Source organism: Lytechinus pictus, chromosome 19 (genome assembly GCF_037042905.1).
Source record: "Lytechinus pictus isolate F3 Inbred chromosome 19, Lp3.0, whole genome shotgun sequence".
In the NCBI taxonomy this organism is placed as follows: domain Eukaryota; kingdom Metazoa; phylum Echinodermata; class Echinoidea; order Temnopleuroida; family Toxopneustidae; genus Lytechinus; species Lytechinus pictus.
In genome coordinates this window covers 1,634,934-1,660,814 of record NC_087263.1, presented here as the reverse complement: position 1 = coordinate 1,660,814, position 25,881 = coordinate 1,634,934, and the positions used below count along the sequence as shown (strand labels likewise).

Below are 25,881 nucleotides of genomic sequence, written 5' to 3'. Positions count from 1 at the left end.
ATGTTGTCATGTGTCATGTGTCGTTATTGATATTTTCTTCGGTGTTGTGATCCAGGGTGTAATTTTTACGGGACACCAACTGGTGTCAGTTCGAACACCCAATTATTTGCATTGCATATTTCTGAGATGCCATTGTTTTTTATTCGCTGTGAGTCACAAGTTTCTGAATTCTTATTGTTAATTGTCAGATTGTAACCCTTATTGCCAGTGCTAAAACTGACACTCTTCTTCAAACGGCAGTCATATTTCAATACACATCTCCCCTAGTGAGAATACGCCCTCATAACCTCGACCTTGAGTTGTAGAGGGGTCGACGTTATTCGAGAACACACTTATGAGACAAAGGCTTTTAGCGGGGTACTTCAGCGAGGGTACCGATTGCTTCTTGGCTTTTATGCACTTCTTCCTGGCCTGTTTTGCCGAGTGCTCATTGTTATTCTTAGTAGTTTGCCGATGTTAAAGGGGAGACAAAAAGTATCTCAAAGAATCTGAAAAGACGTTGATGATCAATCCAACTTTAAAAAAGATATATATATTTCTTAGTAATTAGTTTGAGATGGCCTATATTTTAATTTGACAACTTTATTCGGACAGAACATGCCCTTTACATGGAAACATAAATTCATTGAAATTAATATTTGAGAAGCAACAAAGTTAACCTCACCAGGGTTCTCCGCTTCTCTATCCTGTCTTTCAGAATCGACACTTCACAGATTCTAAAAAAACGATTTTATCAAGGTTTTTAATAGAATTGTTATAAAGGACAACATTGTTCGTATTGAACCCTGAATATTGAATATTTTCCGAACATCATCCTTTTCGATATGCGGAATTCGATGTTTGTGTATTCAAATTCACATACTGTTGACTTACCTGACTACCTAAAGATAAACGCTTTTAGCAAGATACTTCAGCAAGGCCCTCCAACATGGTACTGATGTAGCCCTTGTTTATACCATATGTTCTTCTTAACAGTTCGTTTTAGTCGAATGTTCTCTGTTATTCTAAGTAGTTTGTCTGACTTTTCAAAGTCAATGTAAAGCACCCATCAGCATGATCAGGGGAAATAGCAAGGTTGAGTAGTTGGTCTGACTGCTGTCCGGGGGGGGGGGGTGACTTTTCCATTCCTTGTTTATCCACACAACAAGATGAACCCGTTTTGTGGACTAAAATCAGGCTAAAAAGTTTGAACTTTGACTTTTTTTTCAAAGTCGTGCCTCAATATTGAACAAATTGAGAAAACACATTAAGTTCTTTCTTACACATGGATTCGAACACGCTACCTTGTCATAAGCGAAAGGATTACCCCATTGCACCACTTTGTCATCCTTTTTTTTTTTTACTAAGGATTACGTGTTTGAATGTATGAAGGAAAAATCACTAGACAAATCAAATAAAAATTTTCTTGCATTACTTTCAGCAACCTATAGGTGAACTCTGGTAGAATAGGTCTTATTAGAAGTCTCATTTGGCAAAGGTTCAAGAATATCGTTGAAAAGGACATTGCATTTAATTGTATATTTACGAGCAAAGAATTACTGGTAGAGGGAAGAAAAAATTATATGTTTTTAATTCTAAGTGACCAAACTCTGATATTCATGGGCATAAATGAAACCTATCGGCGGGGTTATTTGAACTCGTTATGAACTTGAAAACAGACGCGATGGGTTTGCTATCACGCCCCAGGCCAAATGGCTACTTTGCAAATCCTGCGATGGACAATTCCAGAACAGTTCTGTGCAGATGGCTTGTCGCATAAATGGATCATCTACTCAACATACTTTATCAAACTTCAAAGGCAATTCATTATTTAGGCCTATGAATCTATTGATTCATTTTCGATAAAAATGGGTCAGTAGGGAGCTATCGCAACAGCTAATTCTGGAACGTAGATAATCTATTGTCAAATGCCCTTCTTGGCACCGAAGTCTTTGTCGAGGGTAGGTGAATCGAAACAGCACACTGCAAAAACTCCGGTGTTGATGTAACACCAGCCCGGAATCTATATATGTCCACACCAGAGAAATATTTAAACAACACCAGTTTGGAATCAAACCGATGCTGTTTTAATACTAATTGGTGTTATCTGGTGTTAGACCAAAACGAAACTGGTGTTGTTTAACACTTCACTGGTGTGGACATATATAGATTCCGGGCTGGTGTTAAATCAACACCGGAGTTCTTGCAGTGTAGGATTCATTTCTGGTCCCGGAGGGAAAACTCGTCATACCATATCTGTTCCTTAGACGCATTCAAAACTGAAAGTATAAGATCAGATCGAGAATTTATATTTTGGTGACTTTCTTTACAATGAAATATTACAATATAAATGTCTATCAATTTTGTTGTATTATTGATATTAAACTTTGACATCTGACTGTGCTCCTACGTGTCCATGTTAGGATGTATTTCTTTTCGTTCGATTTTTGATACAACATTTTCTATTAGAAATAATTTGTGATGATGATATTGTTCCTTTCAAACAAGGTAAAATGGTGATCTAGTAATAGAAATGCTTATGATTTATATATATATATATATATGTAACCTTACTGTAGTTTTTCATCCAGCTATTTTTATGTTCTCTGATGAAAGCCCTGGAATTAAAGTGCAATGCATTAATATATCGAAATTCTAGTCAGATGTACTAATTATTTTATTTTTCAACGCAGAATTCGACTTTTCGACCTCGGGCCAGATCGACGCTCGCACAAAATGATGGGTTCATGGCTATGGATTTTCAAAGAGTGAACTATTTCACTCCATTTGAGTGATATAGCGCGCGATATCATGTTACATCGTAATAGCCCAATATATAGATTGATGGAAGAGGGGATAGAAAACCGGCCGGGGAGGTTTGGATGTGGCGGAAATATTTTTCAGAATTTTTGAGATGGGATGGGGTTTTGGGTGCAAAAGGTCAAACCTTCAGGTGAACTAACATCAACAAAGGAAATTATTTCCTAATTTCAGGATATAGTAATTTCAACTGTTCTTTTTCTTAGTGTACAAATTTACACTCTGATTTTATTGTTTAAACTCGGCTTAATAAGTGGCGCATTTTCAGGAGGAGTAATTGTCGCTGGAATATATTTCACGGAACCAACCTCCTACGCCGCCATTTATTTTCTCCATTTTCACAACAATCCAAAACCCATAGATATTCAACTAGAGACGTTTCTATGAATGCATTGCAACAACAAACTCCAGTACCAGGATCACATCCCTCCAGCAGCCCCTCAGCACCCATCCCGCACCCCCCCCCCCCCTAGACTCCATGCATCATTATAGAAGCCTCGACTCCATGCAAGGACCATTAACCCTCCCTTCTTAAGACACAGGCCTCACGTTACATTCCACGTTCAAGAATTCGGAATCTATATTCACTAGCTAATAAGCTTTCGGTTCCAAAATATCAAATTAATCATGGAATCAAATATAGCGAGCTTATTTTCACCAAGATTAGCCGGGACCGATTTTTCATTATGATGTTTGAATAATTCCAAGGCAATTTCTATCATGACAGAGTAAAGCCGGACCGGATGAAATTCAATTCCCTGAAGCTAATTTACTGGAATCTAATTACCCGTAGCGGAATATTATGCTATAAATCTTGAGCATGGGCTTTAAAGTCGCTTTATTTCACACTTTTTATGTGGTTGTAACCTCATAGAATGCTAAAAAGGCAGCTAGCTAATCAACACTATGTGTTTCCTCTCATTGACTGTGTATGTTATAAATAGCTAGTCTTAAAATATACGCTTTGAGATAAATATCATAGTAATACAAAGGAAAATCACCCATAGTTCTACTTGTTTAAAGGAACTAGAATGTTTTTAAGATGAATGATACCTGTTTTTGCTACTTGGTAACATAATTATCCCGGTCTGAACGAATGGAGTAGTAAATCGGTGTGTTCTCAGCCTGAATCACAAGACCGTGACAGAACGATGCATTATGGGTAACGAATCTGGCAGATATGAATAATTGAGGACTTGAGGTGAGGCTATTAGGACTGCTAGTTCGTTTGCTCTTTAAAACCAAGGACAGGGCAGGCTCGCTTACAAGCCATGAGGAATTCAAAACTTGCTCGAAGTCCGTCTATGTCGCAGATCTGCCATTTCTTGCAAACTATTGCTTTGGAGATCTCATGATTCGGAACAGACATCCGAAACCCCTTTTCAATCTGGACAAACACTATAGGTGATCATGAACAGGAGTTTCGTCCTAAGTTTCGGACCTGACGAAAAATTGCGAATGTCGCTTGTCCAGAATTCAGAACGAACTGTTGTTTTGATTTACAAATTTTCGACAAAGATTCGTGGTTGCTCTTTGTCATGAAGGTCGATGGTACATTTTCTTTCTTCTTAAATCCGTTCTGCCTATCACATTTAAAACGATCAAAAACCTTTTGTACTTAAAAGCCCTTTCCAATATTGAAATAGAACGGAAATGAAGCTAATTAATTTCAAGAGTTAGGTTTGTCCTGATTAGTGTTTGTTAAAAATACAACCATCATTCGAAATTGACCTTCCTTCAAGTTGTTTTTCATCTCCAAACATTAATCATGTTAATTTGGATTTTAGAGGTCACGAATATAGATGTTCAAAAGGAAATCTCATTCACTCTTGTAATAGGATTGAAACCTTGCCTTCATTCATTATCTTCGCATAGTATCGAATCTAATTAATGATGGAAACCTAATAATGCCTGGTCCACTTTCCAGATATTGCGGGGAACAAAATATCAATTTCATTACGATTTTAGATTATATTTCAATCCGCGATTTAATGAGATTCGTCAACGAATGCATAACAACCAAGAGGGTGCAGATTATTACATGAAGGGATATTCATTAGGCGAAGGAAAATGTAAAATGATTTTTTCCGAAACTAAAAACAGTGTTTTTCAAATCATTTTTTTTCTTTGCCCCCCCCCCCCCATCTCTCTTGAAACTTGAAACCATTCCCAGTCTGTAATATCAAGATCCTTAATCTGGATGAATTGATCACAGTAATAAATGGCATGGACACATTATTTTGTATCCTCTCTTCTTAGAGGTTTTCCATGCATAGCATAGGAAATTAATAATGCATGAAATTAGCTTGATTACTCGTAAGGGGGGTTGGCACAACATGATGAGGACATGGACAATTGCCCCCTTTGATTTTTCAGGAGATCGAAATAAAGAGTTTAAAGTGAAAGGAAAGGGAGCGGAACGAATAAAAAGGTGTATTGAAAAAGACGCAGTGACATTACACAATTAAATTTATAATAATACTTATACCTTTTAGTTTTCATTGAGAATGCCTTTTTTGGATACTTTTAGACCACTCGGCCTTGGCACATCCACGACCTGACAAATTTCCTTGATTCTTATTGGCTGAAAAGCACTGTTATCATGGTAACTGTCAGATGAAATTGGACTTCTCCGATAAAACGTCCGACAAGCCGTTTTTATGACACGCCCACAGGTCCATGCATGGTTATACAATATTTCTCTTATTTCCAAATCATTACACATTAACTCGTTGAAGGAGAACATTTTTAGCATTATGCTCTTTTTTAATTCTCCAACAAGAGCAGAATCCATCGATATGTCTTGTTGTGGGATTTCTCATCTGAAATCATGGCTGATATAAGCCAGGGGTATAAACTTGAGGGTCTACTCTCCTAGGCGAGGATTATAAGATATCTGACCCAGATACTTAAGCCGATTTACATGTAGAATACCGGGGAGTATATCGAACAAGTGTATCTAAACGACTTTCAAAATGTCATCTTCGTATATTTTACGTTTTGTTTATTACTAGGATTAATGATTTTTAAGACGACACACTGCTTCAACATTTATCTCGAGGGATGCTGAGATAAAATTAATGTTAAAGCTTTAATGAGTAATATTATTGAAATTAATAAGAATCTTTTCTGAAAGTTTGACATTAATAGTCACGTAAAAAAAGAAAAGATTCAAACTTCCAAGCTAGTTCACGACGTGTTTATAATTATCCCATGTGTCTCCAGAGTAGATGTAAAAGGGCTATAATCTAATCCTAATCACACTCCTCTTGGAGTGATACCGATGACCAATCACTATAAGTCTGCAGGCACAATCATGAGCGAGAGGGCCTACAGTAAGCTGCACATTCAGACCCTTTACTCCAGTGAAGGGTTTGCACAGCAGACGAACCAATCCCTTTGGAGTGACCTGAACATCCTTATACAGTGCGTATCAAAAAAAAGTTTACACTTTGAAAAAGCCCTGGGAATTAAAAAATATACAACATGTGGGTAATGTTTTCACATATCTTCTTGGGTTTGGGTCTCATCTATCCAATGAAAGTAAAAGTTTTGACAGAATGTTACACTTGAGTGAGCACTGTCCATTTTTGTAAAGCTCGTAGAAATCTGTTTGCGCAGAAATGCTAATTTTCACGCTGTGTCAAGGGGAAAGGGCGAAATCAACCTTACCCTGCGAAACATTTCTCATACATTTTTCTTGCACTTTTAGTCAACTGAAATAGAACAGATACATTCAAGCATTTTGTAACAATTTTTCCACCCAAATTTAAATTTCAACACTTAGTAAGCACAACCTTTACCCTTTTTGTGCCAGCTGGATCTGAGGACATAACTGAATCTGAACAAAAGTTTATATCAGATATCTCCAACATTTTCCCACTAAGTTTTTATCATTTAAAGTGGGTTTACATTTTATTTTTCATTCAATACTTGTTTCTCCACACTTTTCCCAAGCTTGACAATGATTAACAAATTGAAAATTAAGCCTAACCCATTTCATGTAATCACAGCTCAGTGTAAAGCAAATATCGTCACGATGGCCTCGGTGTTTGGGGGAGTGGGGTGGGGCGCAATGCACTCTTCGAAGTGTTTTGGGCAAGGAAACAAGTTTAAAAAGGTAAAAGATATCTCCAAATCAATTTTACTAGCTAAATTACACGTGTTCTTCATGATTAAGGTCTAATTTTATTCGCATAACTATTTCAAAGTTCTGCGCAAATCATTTTTCACTAACTTTTCAAAAGTAAGTGGTGCTCACTCAAGCGGAAATATTTTTCGACAGTTATATCGTCATTTGCTTAAATGAATCTGTACCAATGTGAAAATGTGGAAAAATCTTTAGGATTTTACAAATGTATCATTTTACAGGATTTTTTCTAAGTGTAAACTTTTTTTGATACGCACTGTAGAGTACATTATATCTCTCCTTCCAGAATGAATTGGGTATCTCTTTGGACAATTTTACTCCAAAAAGAGATAAAATCCACTCCCAAAAGATGCAAATCCCATTCCAAAAGGATTGAAATCACCGCACTCCTTGAGGACTGTGATGAGGAACCAGATTAGCTTTTTTTAATCTCAAAGGAATGATAACATTGCGGAAAATTAGCATTTCCGGCCTTCCAATCAGAATATATGTCGGGGTTTTTACAACCAATTATATTAAACTCTCCCACCCGTGCTTGTCTGTGTGGGCGTTTTTCAGTGTGGCCATTGTTCAGCTTACATTTCAAAGTTCAGTGTATCGATACTGACAATCAACTTCCTTAAAAAAAAACTTTTGTTTAACGGGCTTTCTAATGAAATAAGCGTTTACGGCAACTGCATTCGTTTATCCTTAAGCTTTCATTGAAATAAAAATAAAAATTAAGAAAAGAAATGGAGATAGTATAGATGGATGTCCCTTGCACCAGCCTCCCATGCATTGATACCACAAGTCAACCACAATACTATCTTGAATTATTCATTAGGATTAGCCTCGCAAAATATCCGACATCTCGTAAAAAAATGACACCTCAACGTGCCCCCATAATGCATCGCGGTAACATTCAAGGCAGGTGGCATTTATCACCATCTTTGTATGGAAAGGGAAAGGTTGATGTCTGAAGAAAGCAAGAGGAGTTAATTTGATTAACGACAAGAGAGTAAATGTACTTAAGCAAATATAATAAAGATATATATCATTTTAATTTTCGGTAACCATTGATTGCTACTTAATGTGAAAGAATGGAATGATGTGTGTATTATCAACTTCATCGATTTTTTCATCTAACCCTTAACCTGGCCCTAGTCATGCTAGTTCTAAATATACGCCCTCTTTCAGTTACATTCACACACACACACACACTCACCCTCACACCCACCCTCACTCCTCATCCCAAGTCACACACTCATACATTAAACACACTCTATTCACTAAACGTACACACGTATATAAACTATTTACACCAACGCACACACACACACACACACCCCCAAACAACCCCCCACACATGCACACACTGTTAAAATCCCACCTCATCTCCTGAATTCATTCACTCAACCACACACACTCATTTCCTCTCATAATCCGCACTGCATGCAAACACACTTTCACCCCCTCCCACACACTCACATACATCACCCACACTCCCTCATTCTCTCATACAGCCTCACAATGCGTTGGGAATAAAAGCGAATTATATTCAAACAGCAAACACTTTCCACATACGACCGTTCAAATGGCAATGGCGTGTGCTCATGTGCAAAAATATACGTCTATCATATCCTTTATGAAAACACATATATCGTAATCCCACAAATGGACATAAACCATGTAAATATAAAAGCTTTCCCGCCAGCGCGCGAGTAGGTTACCCTGTCACCTGACATCGTGACCTATATTGTCCTCGTCCTGCAGACGACACGAATATCGATTACATTCCATGGTATCGTAGTAAGATCGATCGAAATATGAGTGGATTCTTCTTATGTTGATCAATGCCATTACAAGGTCACTTACTAATTCCTTTCCTCAAATTAAATTCATCAAATTGCATGCTCATCGTGTTGATAAATGTTTAACTGTTGAAAGTCAGATGTATACAAATCTGCAACATTAATTGCGGCTCGGTTTATATAGGCTCATTTTACATTCGTAACTCTCTGTGAATATTAACTAGTAAGACTAACTTTCTTCATTAAGGCATGGGAAAACAGCATTCGCCATGAAAACACATACGATGTAAACCGAATCTCGACATTTTCAGCTTCTTATAATTTTAGCACCGAGTTACACCATGACCCAAGATAAACTGGTTTGAATTTACCGCTTTTTTTCAAAGCAACACTGTAAAAATTGAAGTGCTAATTTAGCATTTACAGTGCTTGAACAGTGACTGCACTACGAGTGCTGATTTCTAGTTTAAATTTGAACTAGAAAATCGGTTACACTTCGTAATTCCGAAGGTTCGTAATTCCGAAACACGTAAATTGCCTATACCTCGATGTTCGTTAATCCGAAAAAGCAAAAGGGTTCGTTAATCCGAACATTTGTGGCGTTGTTCCGAAGGTTCGTTTTTCCGAAGGTTCGATAATCCGAAAACGAAATAAGGTTTGATGTTCCGAAGGTTCGTTAATCCGAAAACGAAATAAGGTTCGTTAATCATTTCTTTTTCGGACTAACGAACCTTCGGAATTACGAACCTCATTTCGTTTTCGGATTAACGAACCTTCGGAATTACGAACCTCGTTTCGTTTTCGGACTAACGAACCTTCGGAATTACGAACCTTATTTCGTTTTCGGATTAACGAACCATCGGAATTACGAACCTTCGGAGTTACGAACCTTCGGAAATACGAACCTTCGGAATAACCGAACCTTCGGAATAACGAAGCTTCGGAATTACGAATGTATGCGAGAAAATCAGCAATCGTAGTGCAGTTACTGTACAAGCACTGTAAATGCTAAATTGGCACTTCATTGTTTACAGTGAATATTTTAAGTATGCTAACCATTATTTCAACGTCGCCTGTATACATTTTAAACAGTTGCATCTTATTGATCTTAAGAACTTTCAAACTGTGAAATCTTCACAATAAATATATATCTTTTAATACACCACTTATTACTCTCTCTCTCTTCGTCTATCATTTCCTGCAGCCGGTCTCTCTCTCTCTAACTCTCCCCTCCCCCTTTCTAACACCTCAATTCCGCCCAAACCTTTCATCCTTCATCTTTTTAGAAAATGCTTAAAAGGGAGCAGAGTGGACGTGCCTGAAATATTATCTTCCCTTTATCGTGACTGAAATGAAAAATAACTCTTTGCAAATGTTTGATTTCTCTCGGTGGCTTTTGTACACAATCATCTATCTTTTTTTCTTCAAGCTCTCCCCCCCCCCTCTCTCTCTCTCTCGCTCTCTATCTATCTATCTATCCATCTATCTACCATTATCATTATATTCATTAATTTGGACTACCTTCTCTTCCATTATGTCTATACATTCAGAAGGCAGTCACAGCCAAACTTACTTTTACGTATATTTATCAAATCCTACGTTACTAGAGAAAAGGGGTAGTTGTAATTGGTGTAAATTTGTACTCCATTTGCATTTACGCCCAAGTAAGTACGATAATAAATATGTTCATTCATAAGTTATTTATTTACAAATTATCCCTATTTATCAATTTTGTCATTTATACATGTATGTATGTAATTGTTTATTTATTCTTTCATTCATTTTGTTTTTTCTATTTTCACACTTGTTCATTTATCTATTTAATTGATTTTTCGCTTATTTATTCTTTTTTTCTAATATACATGTAGGTCTATTTACAATATTGCCTGGATTATTCATTTCATCAGGCATTTGCTTTATTCTCCAGCATTGCCATGATAGTGAAATCAAGAAAATACGAAATCGGACAAGTTGTTTTTCCGCCTTACGAATCATGATCATGATCATGGTGATATTCTGAACAAAGCTTACACTCATTATTATCTTTGGGCAATTTTCTGTTCATCATATTTTGATTTCCGTTGAAAAAAATCAATTGCCCCTTCTCATATCTTGCGGGGGCACGAGCTTAGATCGTCCTTTCCGCTATGTTATTATTTCTTCCCCCATTTTTGTAATTCGTTTTGCCATCGGCTTTCATTTCAATAACATTCACGATGTCTGCGACCTTCATGCAATCATTGCTTTCTCAAAATAATATCATATCATGGGCTCGCCCGTCATATTTAAAGTTAGCCGTCGTTTTCCAAACGTTCGAGAGGTATCCCGCTACCTCCAGATTATAGACCACCCCATGGCGTCAGCGCAAAAGATCATATTTTATCTCTTTTTTTTGGGGGGGGGGGGACACGCAACAATAGATGTCCCCCATAAACAAAGGATAATCCTCTGGACCATTGCCCATGGACCGCCCCTTTGTTGAAAACCAGCCGACCCGCCTTACAAGTCCTCCGTCTGTCGGGATTAATGCTGATTTGCAGTCCTGATTCAATCTTTCAAGAGGGAATTTTTACCTTTTTTGAGTGGAAGTGTAAACAAGATGCACACATTCACTCAAAAGTTAAAATTTCATTCTTGAAAGATTGAAATCTTATTCAATCAGGACTAGTCCCTCATCTAACTGTGAGAGGAGTGGGATTAGGGACCAGATTAGCTCCTTTGAACTTAGAAGAGGAGCTTTTTGATCAAAGATTTGAAGTTTATTCTGCGATGTATACACCCTCCTGCGCCTCTTATGAAAACTAATATTTCTTGCGACAATGCCCAAAGGTAAAAAATTGTTCTCCATGATATATTATTATTAAGCCCCCAACGTGCCTCTAACTATAAACTGACGGCTAACTGACAACCTTAATAACAGGATGCATGGTTTAATATCACAACAGACTAATGAAGGGTTTCGTAACGCATCGATCTTTGACTTTTCATTTTGCATTTAAGGATTATCGTGTAGGGGCGGGTTTATTTCAGTTGTTTGCCTCTCCAGATCTTTCTTTTCTTTTTCTTTCATTGTTTTGCCTCTTTTGGTCTTTCCTTTTTGTTGCTTTTGTGTGTTAATTGCTGTTTAATTCAAGAGTTGCAGGATTATCCCCTGACAAGCTTACGCCTTCTCCGTACACATCTGTATAGTACATTCGTATTCTAGCAAAAAAAAACCAATCTATGTGGGAGGAGAAATCAAATACTAAATTTTCCCCAGTGCAATTTAAAGTTTTTCAATTTATATTAAAGTTAATATTATCATACGTTTAGATGTTATACTCTGGACTCTAGTCTTAAAGAATTCACATTGAGCGAATATTGTCGGCATTTCAAATATCCGTGATCCGTTTTGCTTTTCTTTTGGAAATTCTGCCTCGGAATTTTCTGCAATATTTGCTATTTCATCAAAATTCATCCCGTGTTCGCAATTTAAAATTCATTCGTACAATCAGTATGAAATATATATATATATATATATTTCAAATAAGACTGGTACATGCCTGCAATTGTAATGGAGGGGGTAGTTATTATGAATTCAGCAGAATATAAAGAAACGTCACAATATCGATGTTTTATTGGAAGGAATTGGATTCTCGTAAATTATGCGGAATAAAACAAATTGTCATTTCTTCTTGTACATTTAATCGCAAGAGAATTCGTATCCCCAAACGTGTCTTAAACATGCACTTAAATTTAGTACATTAAAGATAAATTTACGACTGATAACATTTTCATCTCGAAAAAGTCGTATAATAATAATGTTTTCTTTTATTGTCCCCGCCATGCGTTACCATGGTGTTACACTGGTGACAAGGTTTAATTATTTCAACGTCGATACTCTGAGAATAATAACATAAATTCGTTTAGAAGAATGTTTGCACATAAGGGGAACATGTTCAAGAAAAATGACTGATTACGATATAATCTTTACATATGCCCGTGAACAAGGCATGTAATGTACAATGGTATTTTATACTACATTTAAATAAACGAAAATGCTACATGCATTCTTGGAAATTAGGTGTGCAATGGGTTTTTTTTCTTCATTTTATTAAGTTATTGCCAAATCGTTTACCTTGGATATATTGATCTTAAACATAAAGTATTTGAAATGTTTTTGTGATAAATTGAGAAGAAGACAATGAATTAAATAGGCCTATATTGAGCCGAATTTCCATTGATTCTTTTGATGTTTTCCATGCATACCAAACAGGGAAGATGAGCCCAGCATTATACACACTAAGAAGTTCAGTTTTGCCTCCTAACATGCCTAAATACAACACTTGTCGCATCCTTGTTTCGGGGTGCAATCTTGGGTTTATTTCAACTGGTCTAATGCCAATTCGTCCAATTATCAACTCGTCTACTATCCGCCTGGTCTGATTGCCATTTCGCCCGCCCACTCACCATTTCGTTTAATAATCAGTTGGTCCAATAGCCAATTAGTCCACATACCGTTTGGTCTACTTGGACTAAGTGTTGATTTGGCGAAAGGAATGAACATAAAACGGATAGGCCTATTAGACTAACTGGCTATGAGACGAAATGGTCATAAACGAACTGGCGATCAGACGAAGTGATGATTGGACCAAATGGTTCTTAGTCGAAATGTTGATGGACGGAATGGCATTATAAATGAAGGTATACTGTGTGATAGGTGACGAGTTGTCAATAGACGAATAGGCAATTTACCCCCATCTTGCATCCCAACGGATATAAAGGTACATAATTTTCCTTTATATCATGGACTAGTTTGCACTGGGAAAGGTCAGTGTAAGGGTGCAAAATAATCCCTAGTGTTCAAATTTTTCCCTTATTTTCTTGAGGTGTAATAATTGTTTTTACTCTATTCAATCTTAAAAAAAAACCACCAAATGTGCCTAGTATTGATTTTGTATAGTCTGATTTGCAAATCCTTCAAGCGAGATAAGTGGTCTGAATCCGTAGCTCACAATGAATGTGCCCTCCAACAGTTTTATATGAGCTAGTCTTGTGTAAAGACCCATTTATTGATCAAAGTTTTAATCAGTGTCTGTGCCTCAAGGCTAGGGTTTGGGATGAGACAAATGTGAAGAGGGGCGCCCCACCGATTCTGCTTCAAGCTATTGTTTCTTTCATTCTAACATCACATATTTACAACGATAACTAATCACCTTGCTCTCGTACGATTAATTCACGTTTTCTTTATCTTACAGGTCACCCAAAACACTGAGATACCGGTGAATGAGACTGGCCAATTCATCCAATATGAAAACCTCTTCGTCAAAGCAGAGCAAGCTATATCGGCCGCAGCTCAGGAATCTCGTATGCCGCCACCTAGCGTTGCCCCGGATGTACTCAACCATAACAACGCGCACGCCGACGCGCGTGACCTGGCAGACGAGGACGCGATCATGCGCAAGCTGGTCCGGTGTTACAGCAGTGAATCCCTGACGAGTGTGACGTCAGAATCGTCTGTACAAGAAAATATATGTAGCACGTAAGTTTAAGATTCAAAACGTATGCATACTCTTTCATTTTGCTTGACTTTGTTTGGTTCTGAACACATCAATGGGAATTACCTTGGGCATGTTGGGGGGAAAACGATTATTTATTTTTCGCTTTTAGAGTGTCCGTCTTTGAAGCCGATATCAAATATTGGTAAGTTTGACAAATGTTTATGTCTTGATCTAAACTCTCTCTCTCTCTGTATATATATATGTTCGTGTATTTTTCAATTAAAGTGCAATCTTTGTATATCCTCATGATATGCAATGACTTAATTTGATAAAAAAAAATAAGTATCCAATTACATTTATTTCGAAAAAACAGTACCCATTCGGATGCCTATTCTAAAACGTAAGAGCAATATATTTTTACAAAGAATGAGTTATTGAAAGAAGAAACAACGCTTTCCGCACTTTCGTAAGATTGGACAACAAGAACGCTACTTTAATACCACAGTTTACACCCAAAAAAAACATTTACAGAAGCTTTAGACCGACTTTGACATTCAAACTCGACATAAATTAGATATTTCCAAATGAATAAAATCAAACCTCATTCAAGCTCAATTAGACTCAATTAGACTAGAGAAAATTTAACAAGGCAACGGTTAGGAACACGATAACTGTATATATTTATCATGTCCTTAATTAGTAATAGGTGGGCGTAATTACAGAATGGGGAACTATGAATAAAATAAATATGCATGTGCGAATTTCGAGAGAAAATCATGTAGGTAAGAGAATATTAATGACATATTAACAGAGCCATGAAAAGAGCAAAAGGAAAACAACGTAGTATAAGACACCAAGGCAGTCATTCCAATAGAAAAGTGAGATAGGGAGGGCGAGAGAAACGGACAGACAGACGGGCAAACGGAGAGAGAGTGATGAAAGGAAAATGAGACGAAAAAGAGCGAAGAGGGCAATAAAGATCTATATAGGTAAAAAAACGAAAGATGTCGAGCGAGAGAAACAGGAGAGAAAAAACAGACAGAGGGGGAGAGACGGACAGGGTAGGGTGAAAGAAAAAATGAGAGGGGGAAAGGGGGAGACAGGGAAAGAGATAGAGAAGGCAGCGGAAAGGGGGGAGGAAGCAGGGGACAGATATATGGTAGAGAAAGGGTAGTAAATTGGAAGCGATGGTATACAGCTACCATAGAGAGCATTGCAAACAAGATATGATGAATGAAAGTACTTTATGATCCCAAATGGGTATGGTTTCATATACCGATCGATGCTAAAAGCCATGCGCACTCCCCAATATCCATGACATTTCTATTTATTTTCTCCTTAGCGAAATTTGAAGGAAAGGCACTACGTGACGAAACGGTTAAATGTTCGATTAAGAAGCTATAATGGAAAAAGTAATGGTTAACTATTGGGAAATGATTTAGCTCTTTTATAATGTTGAAAACATTGGAGCCCTGCCCCCCCCCCACCCCCCATTGAATCCATGCTACGTACTGTATGATGATTGGCTAACAGTGTTGATCTTTATAATCATGTTTCATCGCGAAGTGTGCTTTTAGAAGGATCATACAAAGAAACATCTTCCTATTTTGTGGACTTGCAATTTGTATCGTTATTTGCTGTCCCACCTTTTCGATCGCCATCAGGTCTATGTATTTCTCGTGTAGGCCTATATGTGTAAATACAAATTGGAAGAATCATTTTAACAGTTTGATGATGATGATGATGACGATGTTGGTAATGATGATGATGATGCACATCATTTATATTACGCAAATATTTCTGCTAGAAACATTCATAGGCGCAGGCTCATTAAGCTAACTAGGCCTACTACACATCTGCTGAAATAAGTGAGTTTTGAGGGACGATTTGAAGAGTTCAATGATGTTTGCACTCGATCATTCAAAATTAGATCATTTTTGTAGCTTTAAAATGTAGTTCGTCTTCATAAAAAAGTCAGGATTTTTTTTCAAAGTAAGTTCACATCTAACTTAGATTTTGGATTAAGTTGAAAACAGATTTATATTGATGGAGAAATATTTATGGAATTATTGGACAAAATATTTGTGTGTGTGTGTGCGCGCGTGTTTGCGTAATAATTGGAATAGTGATTGTGGGGATGTATGGGTGTGTGCGCGCGAGTGAGTGTGTGTGTATGTCAGTACGTGAGTGGGCGTGTGTGTGTCTGATAACTGAGAGATAAATTTAGGGCCTACATGCGTTATTGGGGCCAACGTATGCCCATTTTCTTATCAGCCAACACCGGGTGAGTTTTGGGGATAGATGTGGGGTGGGGGTAAATCTGTGCTTAATGTAAAAGTGCCTATCGGCAAGCAATAACCCCCCCCCCCCTCTCTCTCTCTCTCTCTCTCTCTCTGATTATCTGGTTTAGCGAACTGAGAGGGATAAAAATCACCTTATAGGCCCCAATTCAGAAGGGGCCATGATTCAACCAGGACATGATTGTCACAATGTCCGAACCACAAGGTCCGGAGTTCAAATCCCACCGCAGCAGTCACGTCCTATGGCAATGCGTTTATTTAAATTTGCCACTCTCCACCCAGGTGCAGGAAATGGGTATCCAGTAGGAAGGAATTTCTTGATTGCTCGAGCTTACGATCAGGGTAGCCGTGCTAAAGCCGGGGTAATAGTATGCATCGCTTAGAATTTTTTTATTAAGCGCTATATTGTTATTATTATCTACTCTTTTTTTGATGCATAGTGTTCTGCTCGACACTATTCTTAGTTGTACAAAACTACACGATATGAAAATAGCATAAAGAGACTACAGACGTGCCGACCGAAACTTGGGCTGTTCAATTTCGACCCCCTTGCTTAGCGAAAATACATTTCGATCGGTACTCGCAATACATACAGGGCACTTCAAAGAAATGATGACGTCATCATGCACGCAGCGGCCTTCTTGAAACGCAATATCACCTGCGTAGATTCGATCTTATTCCACCATGCTCACCTTCGTAATTGCCTTCATACTTATACAAGGCATCCCATCTCAAAAACAAGATATCCAGGGCCCCGTCTTACAAAGAGTTGCGATTGATCCGATCACCCACAACTATGGAAAGCCAGCAACGCCAACATCTATTACGCGTGTTTGTTCAAAATATTTTTTAGATATGCTATATTCATGTATTTTGTTCACTGTTTTCGTATCAATTAAGTTTGCTTCTCTTTGTTTTCAAAAACCATTGCGCAAATTTCCTAAAGAATGACATTGATGAATTTCCATATACTTTGTAAGACGGGGCCCTGGGCTGTCGAAAATATCCCTGGATAGTCTCTGATTCCATGTAAATCTACAGGAATATTCCCTATGCATTTGTCCGGTTTAAATCCTGCTTGGGCGGAGTTGTAGCTCGAGTATATTAAGTGATATCTACATTAAGTGCAGCATTCCCTTTGTAAAATTTGATTGTACGAACAAGCACTTTGCATATAATTAATCTATAGGATGAGGGTTGTAAAAAGATGTAAACATAATGGTAAATGATTCATAGAGATATTGTAGGTGGATATAATGGATTAATGAAATTAAAAAATTGGACAAATCTATTATGATTTTCTTCAAGGGCGGCGCGGCCAAGATGGGGCGGGGGGGGGGGGGGAGGTTAGACGTATATAAGATGACATCATGTTTTTTTATTATTAAAAAGTGTTGTTAAAGAAGTTGCAAGACCCATACATTTTTTAATAGCTCTTTTTTCCCGTTCCTTCCTTCCTTTCTCCGCTTTTTCCCTCTTTGCTTGAAAATATCGATGCCATTGCTGTTTCCAACTTGGACTGTTCTCACTCCGAATATACTATCTTTATCTCGTACCCTTCATTCTCCACGTCATAACCTACGCATTTAAAGCTTTACAGACGTAAAAAGTGAGCATAAAAGGGGGAAACAGTTGTCTAGAATAATATAATGTGTCTGCATTCGACTCACGGTATTTCTAATCAAAATTACAGATTAATTAACTCGTTTTAAGGGAAATCAAGTACACTTCTTAGGGCGCTTCATTACACCCTGGATTAATCGGCTATACGTGTCACGTGTTAGCTATATGAACCTGCGGGTCACGTGAAGTGAAGGAGACACAGTCCACGTTCTTCGGTATTCTTCACGTTTCATTACGCATGATGCTAAAATCAATTTAGATCCTCTCAGTAAGGTTTCATTGAACAGAGAATGAAAGAGGACGAGCCAATTTTATTATCATGAGAATACAATATTGCATAGCCGAGACATTAAATGAGAAAAAGAAATATTATAGAAAAACGTCAGGAGAGATAACGAGGTTGGAACAGACGGCGACGTGGAATGCACGCGTTTTATTAAAAATAAATCAAAAAATGAAAATTTGTAGTAGAAGTCGAAGTCATGTGTCATTGCAAGCCTAATGCGGTGTAAGTGGGGTATTTGCTAATAACGAAATATCCAACAATGAACAAGAGGACACACAAATACACGCACACACATCAACGCGCACGTTATACACATACACTGACACCCACGCGCTCAAGAAGATTTTAGACGCACACCCACCCTCGAAAACACCCAGGGACGCGCGGGAACGTATGTTCATACTCCAGTACACATGACAAATATTTAATCTTTTAAATCACAGTGCATTTTGGACACTGGTGATGAAGATGATAAAGTAGATAAACGAACTGAGGAAGGGGGGGGGGGGCTTGGAAGGTGAAAAATTGGGAGAATGTGGCATCTGCATGTCAAACTGAATATATCAGATTAGAATGATAAACAAATTGCTGGCTAGCTTGCATTTCCAATGCAATCCAATTATTAACCAACCTTTTTTACACACATACACACACCCTCCCACACCAATATGTATATAGATACCGGCCGATCTACAATGATGAAGTAATGCATTTTTCTGTAAATATCAAAATATTTTTTTGTTAAAATTCCGAAAATGTTTCCTGTTTATGATAATCAAGTAGTAGGTCTATGTTGCCCAATAAAATTGCATTACCGAAATATTCGGTCTGTTTATCTTATTTCGTTCACATTTTATGTTACGTTTTCTTTATATCATAACAGAGCCGGTCAAATCGAGGTCATAATTGAGTATTCAAGCGAACCATCGCGTCTGATTGTAACAGTGGTACAGGCCCGCGACCTCCGACCTCTACCGGAAGGAGCAGCTCTTTCTGACACCTACGTCACACTTTACCTTGACCCTGATAACGATGTCAAAGGTCAAACAAAGATTTACAGGAGAAGCTTCAGCCCAGTTTATAATGAAAGGTAAGATCTTTTAAAAATACAATCATATTATTTCAACGAGTGAACACCCCGAAGTAAAGCACTGGAAGGAATCGAGTATCGAGCAGTGTGTTAACACACAGTGGCCCGTAATCTGAACTCTGGTTTAACTCGGACCGTGTTCTAACTGTGCTAAAATTATGGGAAGCCAAACATGTCAACATTCGTTCACATGGTATGTTTCATATGTTTACTGTGCTCTTTCCCCTGGCTCTTTCCTAATTATTTGGTGGTGAAGACAATTATCTTATTTATCCTTCCAAGACAGTTAAGAATGATTTGATAGTCAAATGAGCTAAAGATTGAACCTCAATACTGTTAGAGATTTGTCACAATTGGCTATTCATAGTTAAACCACAACTTTAGACAATACTTTAAATTAAACGCAGCTTCAGAATACGGACCAGTGTGTCCATATAGTGGACTATGTGAAGTCATTAAGCCTGTTCACATTCAACGTTTAAGTTTAACAGTGTTCCACATATCGCATTTAATAGTTTAAGTGTTCCACATATCGCATTTGTGAATTATTGTTAAAATGTGTACACATAGTGGAATATATGAAATATGATTCACACTTGTCAAAATACACACATTTAATAGTAAACATGATTCCAAGCTGTGTTCCACTCTCTGAATACAGTATGGGTCACATTCAGGGGCGGATCCAGGATTTTCCAAAAGGGGGGGGGGGGACATTTTAATTCATATAAGGCACTGTTTTATTTCCAGGCTAGGTTTTGTGTAGCGCTTAGGTCTACTGTACAGAAAAGAGCATACTATCCTCATTGTTACAATTACAAAAAAATCTTACCCTCAGATAGTTTTGGATTGAGTTAGTAGTTTTCTTAAGTAGATTATGACAAATCGTCATTATTGTTTTGCATCAAAGTTTGTATGGTCATGGTCCTATATACGGTAGCATAATATAATATTACGCTTTCGTCTTATTGTAACGGTAAACTAGTATACCGAGTTACATCAGAACCACGTCCAATAGTCTTCCATCTCTCTTCATGCACTGTCATTTTTCATCAAACAAGTTTGCAATTTCATCTATTCTTGAGAGAAGTGGCGGAGGCGATTGATTGAATTTCACTTCTCCCAATATTGACCGATGGGAGCGTACAGCAAGCACAAAGTCTCATAAATCTTCTCCACTCATCGTTTGCTTTGTGCTGCTTTCGTCCGCCATCTTGAATTCGTTATTATCACTTTTTTTAAACCTTTTTCGAGGAAAGGCTTGCACAATCCTCTTTATTTTCATCATTCTTCTCTTAAAAATGTGGTCACCTAATTAGTCTTCTATTCCTCTTCTCTCGTTCCTCTCTTCGTCTAACGAGAAAGGCCACGCCTCTTTCTTTGTCTATCTATATTCATTTGTAATTTATTTCTTTATATATTTATTACTCAATCCATTTGTTATGATTCATCCATTCATTTATTGATTCATCTATCTTTTCATTTATTCGTTCATTTTATATTTAATTGTTATTTTTGGGAGGTCTCTCTTGCCCATTTTCTATATGCCTTTTCTAATAAAATCTCTCTGTCTCCTTAATACACACACTCAGCCCACCCCAGAATAAACACATTCTCAACAACTTGAACTACCCTGAAAACACACACTCGCACAATCACTCTTAAACACACACACACACACTAAAACACACACACAAGCATCTTCAAAATACGCCCTCTCCCACAAACACCCAGTGGGCACACCCATACCGGCCCAATACCCAGCACCCTCAAAACACACACTGACGCAAGTGCATGGACCCAAACTACGTTCATTTGAGAGCGAACATTACGGCAATGCACTGTTTGACTAAAAGCTTCCCAAACATTGATGCAGCCAAACAAACTGCTCTGGGGAAAAGCTAACTCTCCAATCTCCGGGATCTGCAACCGTACGAGAGAAAGACATTTTTATTTTCTCCACTTTCTCAACTATTGAAAGAAAAGGGTAGCTTTTTTTTCGCATATACTGCGGGGAAACTCTACGACGCATCGATTCCTTTGAAAATGCAATTAAAATCTCAATGGAGAGCTGAGAGGCTTTTGTCGAAAGTTGTAGGACTGGAACAGCAGATCATCCGAAGTTTTGCACCGGACGAACAATTGCAAATTATGTTGTTGTCCAGAGTGAAGAGATTCCGATGCTGTCCCGGACCACCAACTTTCGACAAAAGCGTCTCAAATTTCCATTGAGATTTAACTTGCATTTTCAAAGGAATTGGTGCGTTGTAGAGTTTCAAGGTAGTAAATGCAAAAAGTCCGGGTAAGGGGGGTTGCGACGGTTAACTTAAAGAATGTGCTTATACTCTAGTCTGTAAATTGTCTTAATAATACTAAGTAATAGGCTAGTAGTTTTCGATAAATATTATCGAATAGGCATAACACGGGTGTAATGATGATTCGTTTGACTTTTTGGGTCATTTTTCCTGTTATTGCTTGTTGTCAAATGTTACTTGAAATCATTGGCTATTGGACATGGGCTGACCATAGGCCATTTAATGTTGACCATATTGAGCTAAAAAGTTCAAAATTCGACTTTACGCCTCAAATTTACAACCCTTGCTTCTTAGGGATCCCCGGATATACACACAAGGTTTTTTTTTCCAAAAAAAAAGGGGGGGGGGGTAACCGAAATTCAAAGGTCAGCTATTTTGAGAATACATTATATTTCTATTCTACATAAATAAGTAACTCATTGGCCCGTATTCTAAACTCGGGTTTAACTTAAACTCAGGTTTAAAGTTGTGGTTTAAGTATGGATAGCCAATTGTTACATCAATCACTAACGATAGAGGTATAATATCTCAGCTCATTTGGCTCTCAAATCATTTCGAATTGTCTAGGAAGTATGAATAGATGATTGTCTTCACCATCAATGAATCAGGAAAGAGCACAGTAAACATAAGAAAAATACAACTTGATAAAAATTGACACTTTTGGCTTCCCATAATTTTAGCACAGAGTTAGACCATGGTCAAAGTTAAACCTGACTTCAGAATACGGGCCATTAACTTTAATTTGACACCTGGCTTGCGTCACAGAGGGTCACCGAGTTATGGTCCTTCGAAGACAAAGGGTATACTGTATGCCTAATGTATACCATTCTTAATTTACAAAACGTTCATGTTTTTATTCATGGGTTTGATATTTTTTTTCATAATCTTGATTTCGGAATGGCATAAATGAATTCATATGAACGAGGAAAGGGGGAAGGGTAGGTATTAATAACAATTAAACACACATTTTACGATAATTGGAACAGTGCCAACACGTCCGAGACAACAGCCGAGGGTATTTGCACATGATAATGTACTCGTATAGGTAATATGCCCAAACAAATTGATGTGCATTATTTGTTTTATGAAATGATGACGCTAATTGTTACTATTTTAAAATGCAAGATACAAAATGAGTTTATTAGTCCGTGATAAATGCAAGCATTAAATTGAAAACTTTCTTAGTAAATGAGTTTCAAACGATAAATCACTTTCGTCTCAAAACCATGAACACTATATCTACCATATACCGATTACCACCGGTCATAGGCAAAGTAATTATTACATGTTGCGTGGGGAAAATATTCCTTAGACCTTGGTCACGTGTCAGCTTTCAACCAATCATTTAATTAGGATCTAGATCTTATTACAATATTCCTATTTTAGTCGTAATGTGTTCTGTCTTTTGTTAATATTGAAAGTTTTCTATGCGGGTGGTATGGTACAATTTTTTTTATTTGTTAATATTGAAGGTTTTCAATGCGAGTCCGATGGGAGGATCTATCACGCCGTACATTACGCCTGACAGTAATGAACTATGACAGGCACACTCGCCACGAGGAGATAGGGGAAGCAGAGCTACTGCTTGGGGACATCGAATTTCAGCACGGTCCTTTCAATACGTGGCTAAATCTTCATGATTGTAACGAGGTAAGTTAACTCTAATTTTATTAAGGACAGCTTATGAATTTAAATTCAAAGTCTTGTAAAATAATATTTATGAATCAACCTCATTAGTATCTAACGCTGAATATTTCACAGTTGTCCTTATTAGACTTGACTTAATATAACAAGTATTAAGCAAGGACTTGAGTTAATATGTTGATATAAAATCTAAAAGGGACATTGAGAGTTGCGAGACTTATTAGGACGGGGGTGGGTGAAACTTTCCTGTATGATACTGGCGTTTCATTCAGGCTCCCCCCCCCCCACCCCACCTTCTGGATAAATGTTAGATCCGTTGGCCAAAATGGCATGCTCCCCTCTCATGTTTGAGGAAGAAACAACACATATAAAGAGGAAAAGTTAACAAGTCTGATACCCTGAAAAAGTAGAAGTGTGTATCATGACTGACTTGTTTCAAAGATTAATTTGGTGACTTATAATAAAATACTAGATTTTCTCTCGAACGACATGACATGCACTAGTATAGGCCTACTGGTAGGGTTGGGTGGGGATGTAGCCCCCCCCCCCCCCCTGAAAGGGTTTTGTATTGACCCTTGTAATATCACAATATTTGTCAAAGGTCTTTGAATATCTATCAAATTTAACTTCTTTTGTTTGACATGCTTAATCTCATTTAGAAATAGTTTTTACTTCCTTGCCCTGTCCCTCACGTATTCCTGTGGCCATAGGCCTAATCCTTAACCATTATTCCTGTATTTTCTCTCCTTTTTTACATGCAGAAACCAGAGAATCTAGGTGATATCTTGTTTTCTTTGAGCTATCTTCCAACGGCTGAGAGACTCACTGTTGTCATAGTAAAAGCTAGGGGCCTTAAATGGAGTGATAACAAAAAGTCAGGAGGTAATTTATTTGATAAATTGTTGCATCTCTTCAATGCTGCCTAAGGCTGAATAATAGTAATAATAATAATGATTATAATAATAATAATGATAATAATAATATGAATAATAATAGTAATAATAATAATGGTAATAATAATAATGCAATAATAATATCAATAATAATAATAATAATAAAAGTATGAATGATAGTAATAATAATAATGGTAATAATAATAATGCAATAATAATAATAACAATAATATGAATAATAATAATAGTAATAATAATGGCGATAATGATAATGTAATAACAGTAATAAGAATAATAATGGTAATAATAATAGCCTTTTGTATCATATGAATGGTGTTTTTTGTGAAAAATGATTAAATAGTCGTTTTCAAAGTCGGCACTGCTGCTGTATTTAATCGTGTAATGCAGGCAAGACTGCCAGAGGTGTTCCATTTGTTTCTTTTTTTTCTATATATCAATTTTCTTTTCTTATTCAAAATAAGAAACTAAATATTTCATGATTCTGTGTGAAATTTAACCGTTTGTTTCTTTTGTGCATTTAGCACATACAATTATCTGTGTAAGGTGACCATTTGTCAGATTATTTGACCGCTAAAGATTGTGAAAGAGTATACTATATGGAGAGATGTCATTAACAACAAACATAATATATTCATTCATGTTTCTCCTTGGATTCTAGATCCATTTGTGAAAGTGTACCTTCTACAGAACGGCAAGAAGTTAAGTAAAAAGAAGACGTCAATGAAGAGAAGTGAAACCTGTCCCATTTTTAATGAGGCTATGATGTTTTCAGTGCCATCCAACATTCTAGAGGTACAGTAATACAAATAATGCACAGGTTTGAGTGGGTCGGTAGGGAAATGGATGATCTCAACTGTAGTGTTAACTTTATGGTATTGGCCCGACTTTTACATTAACATTAACATGGAGCATCGTGGCCCAGTTGATTAGTCTCCAGACTTTGAAACAGAGGGTCGTGGGTTTGAATCCCAGCCATGGCATAGTAATCTTCAGCAAGGAATTCATCCAGTGTGCTGCACTCGACCCAGGTGAGGTAAATGGGTACCGGCAGGAAGTAATTCCTCAAAAAGCTGTGTGCACCTGAATAGGTAGCCTAGCTTAGCCGGGTAATAATAATAGCAGGGCCCGCTGGGAGAACAGTTTTCAGAACTTAAGTGGCTACCCTGGGTAAATATACCGTTATTATTATTATTATAACATGAAGCTGAAATAAGCAATTTGGATTGTTATTTCAAACTCACATGACATGTAGGTATTGGAAATAGGGACAGCACAATCAAATGTCGCTCCAACGACTTTTTCGAGGACTCGGCACCAGAACTGAACTTGAAATCAATCATTGTGTGCACAAGAAACACACATGAAGTTGCCAAGATGGGTACACTGCACTGCATAGACAAATAAATATGTATGCATGAACCATGACCAAATACATAAGTTTCATCAAGGAGCTGGCTCAACCTAATCATGAAATACACCTGTGTGTGATT

The 25,881-nt window shown here is 37.3% G+C and overlaps 1 protein-coding gene across 1 annotated transcript in view; it reads left to right on the top strand.

Annotated features, from left to right (window-relative positions):
* LOC129283328 (synaptotagmin-12-like) overlaps positions 1 to 25,881 on the top strand; it is an 80,548-nt gene that overhangs the window by 50,657 nt on the left and 4,010 nt on the right. Inside the window, exons 2-6 of the mRNA XM_064114040.1 lie at positions 13,977 to 14,260; positions 19,312 to 19,518; positions 23,306 to 23,483; positions 24,239 to 24,359; positions 25,050 to 25,183. Of these exons, the coding sequence (XP_063970110.1) occupies positions 13,977 to 14,260; positions 19,312 to 19,518; positions 23,306 to 23,483; positions 24,239 to 24,359; positions 25,050 to 25,183 (924 nt within the window). The remainder of the gene's footprint in view (positions 1 to 13,976; positions 14,261 to 19,311; positions 19,519 to 23,305; positions 23,484 to 24,238; positions 24,360 to 25,049; positions 25,184 to 25,881) is intronic.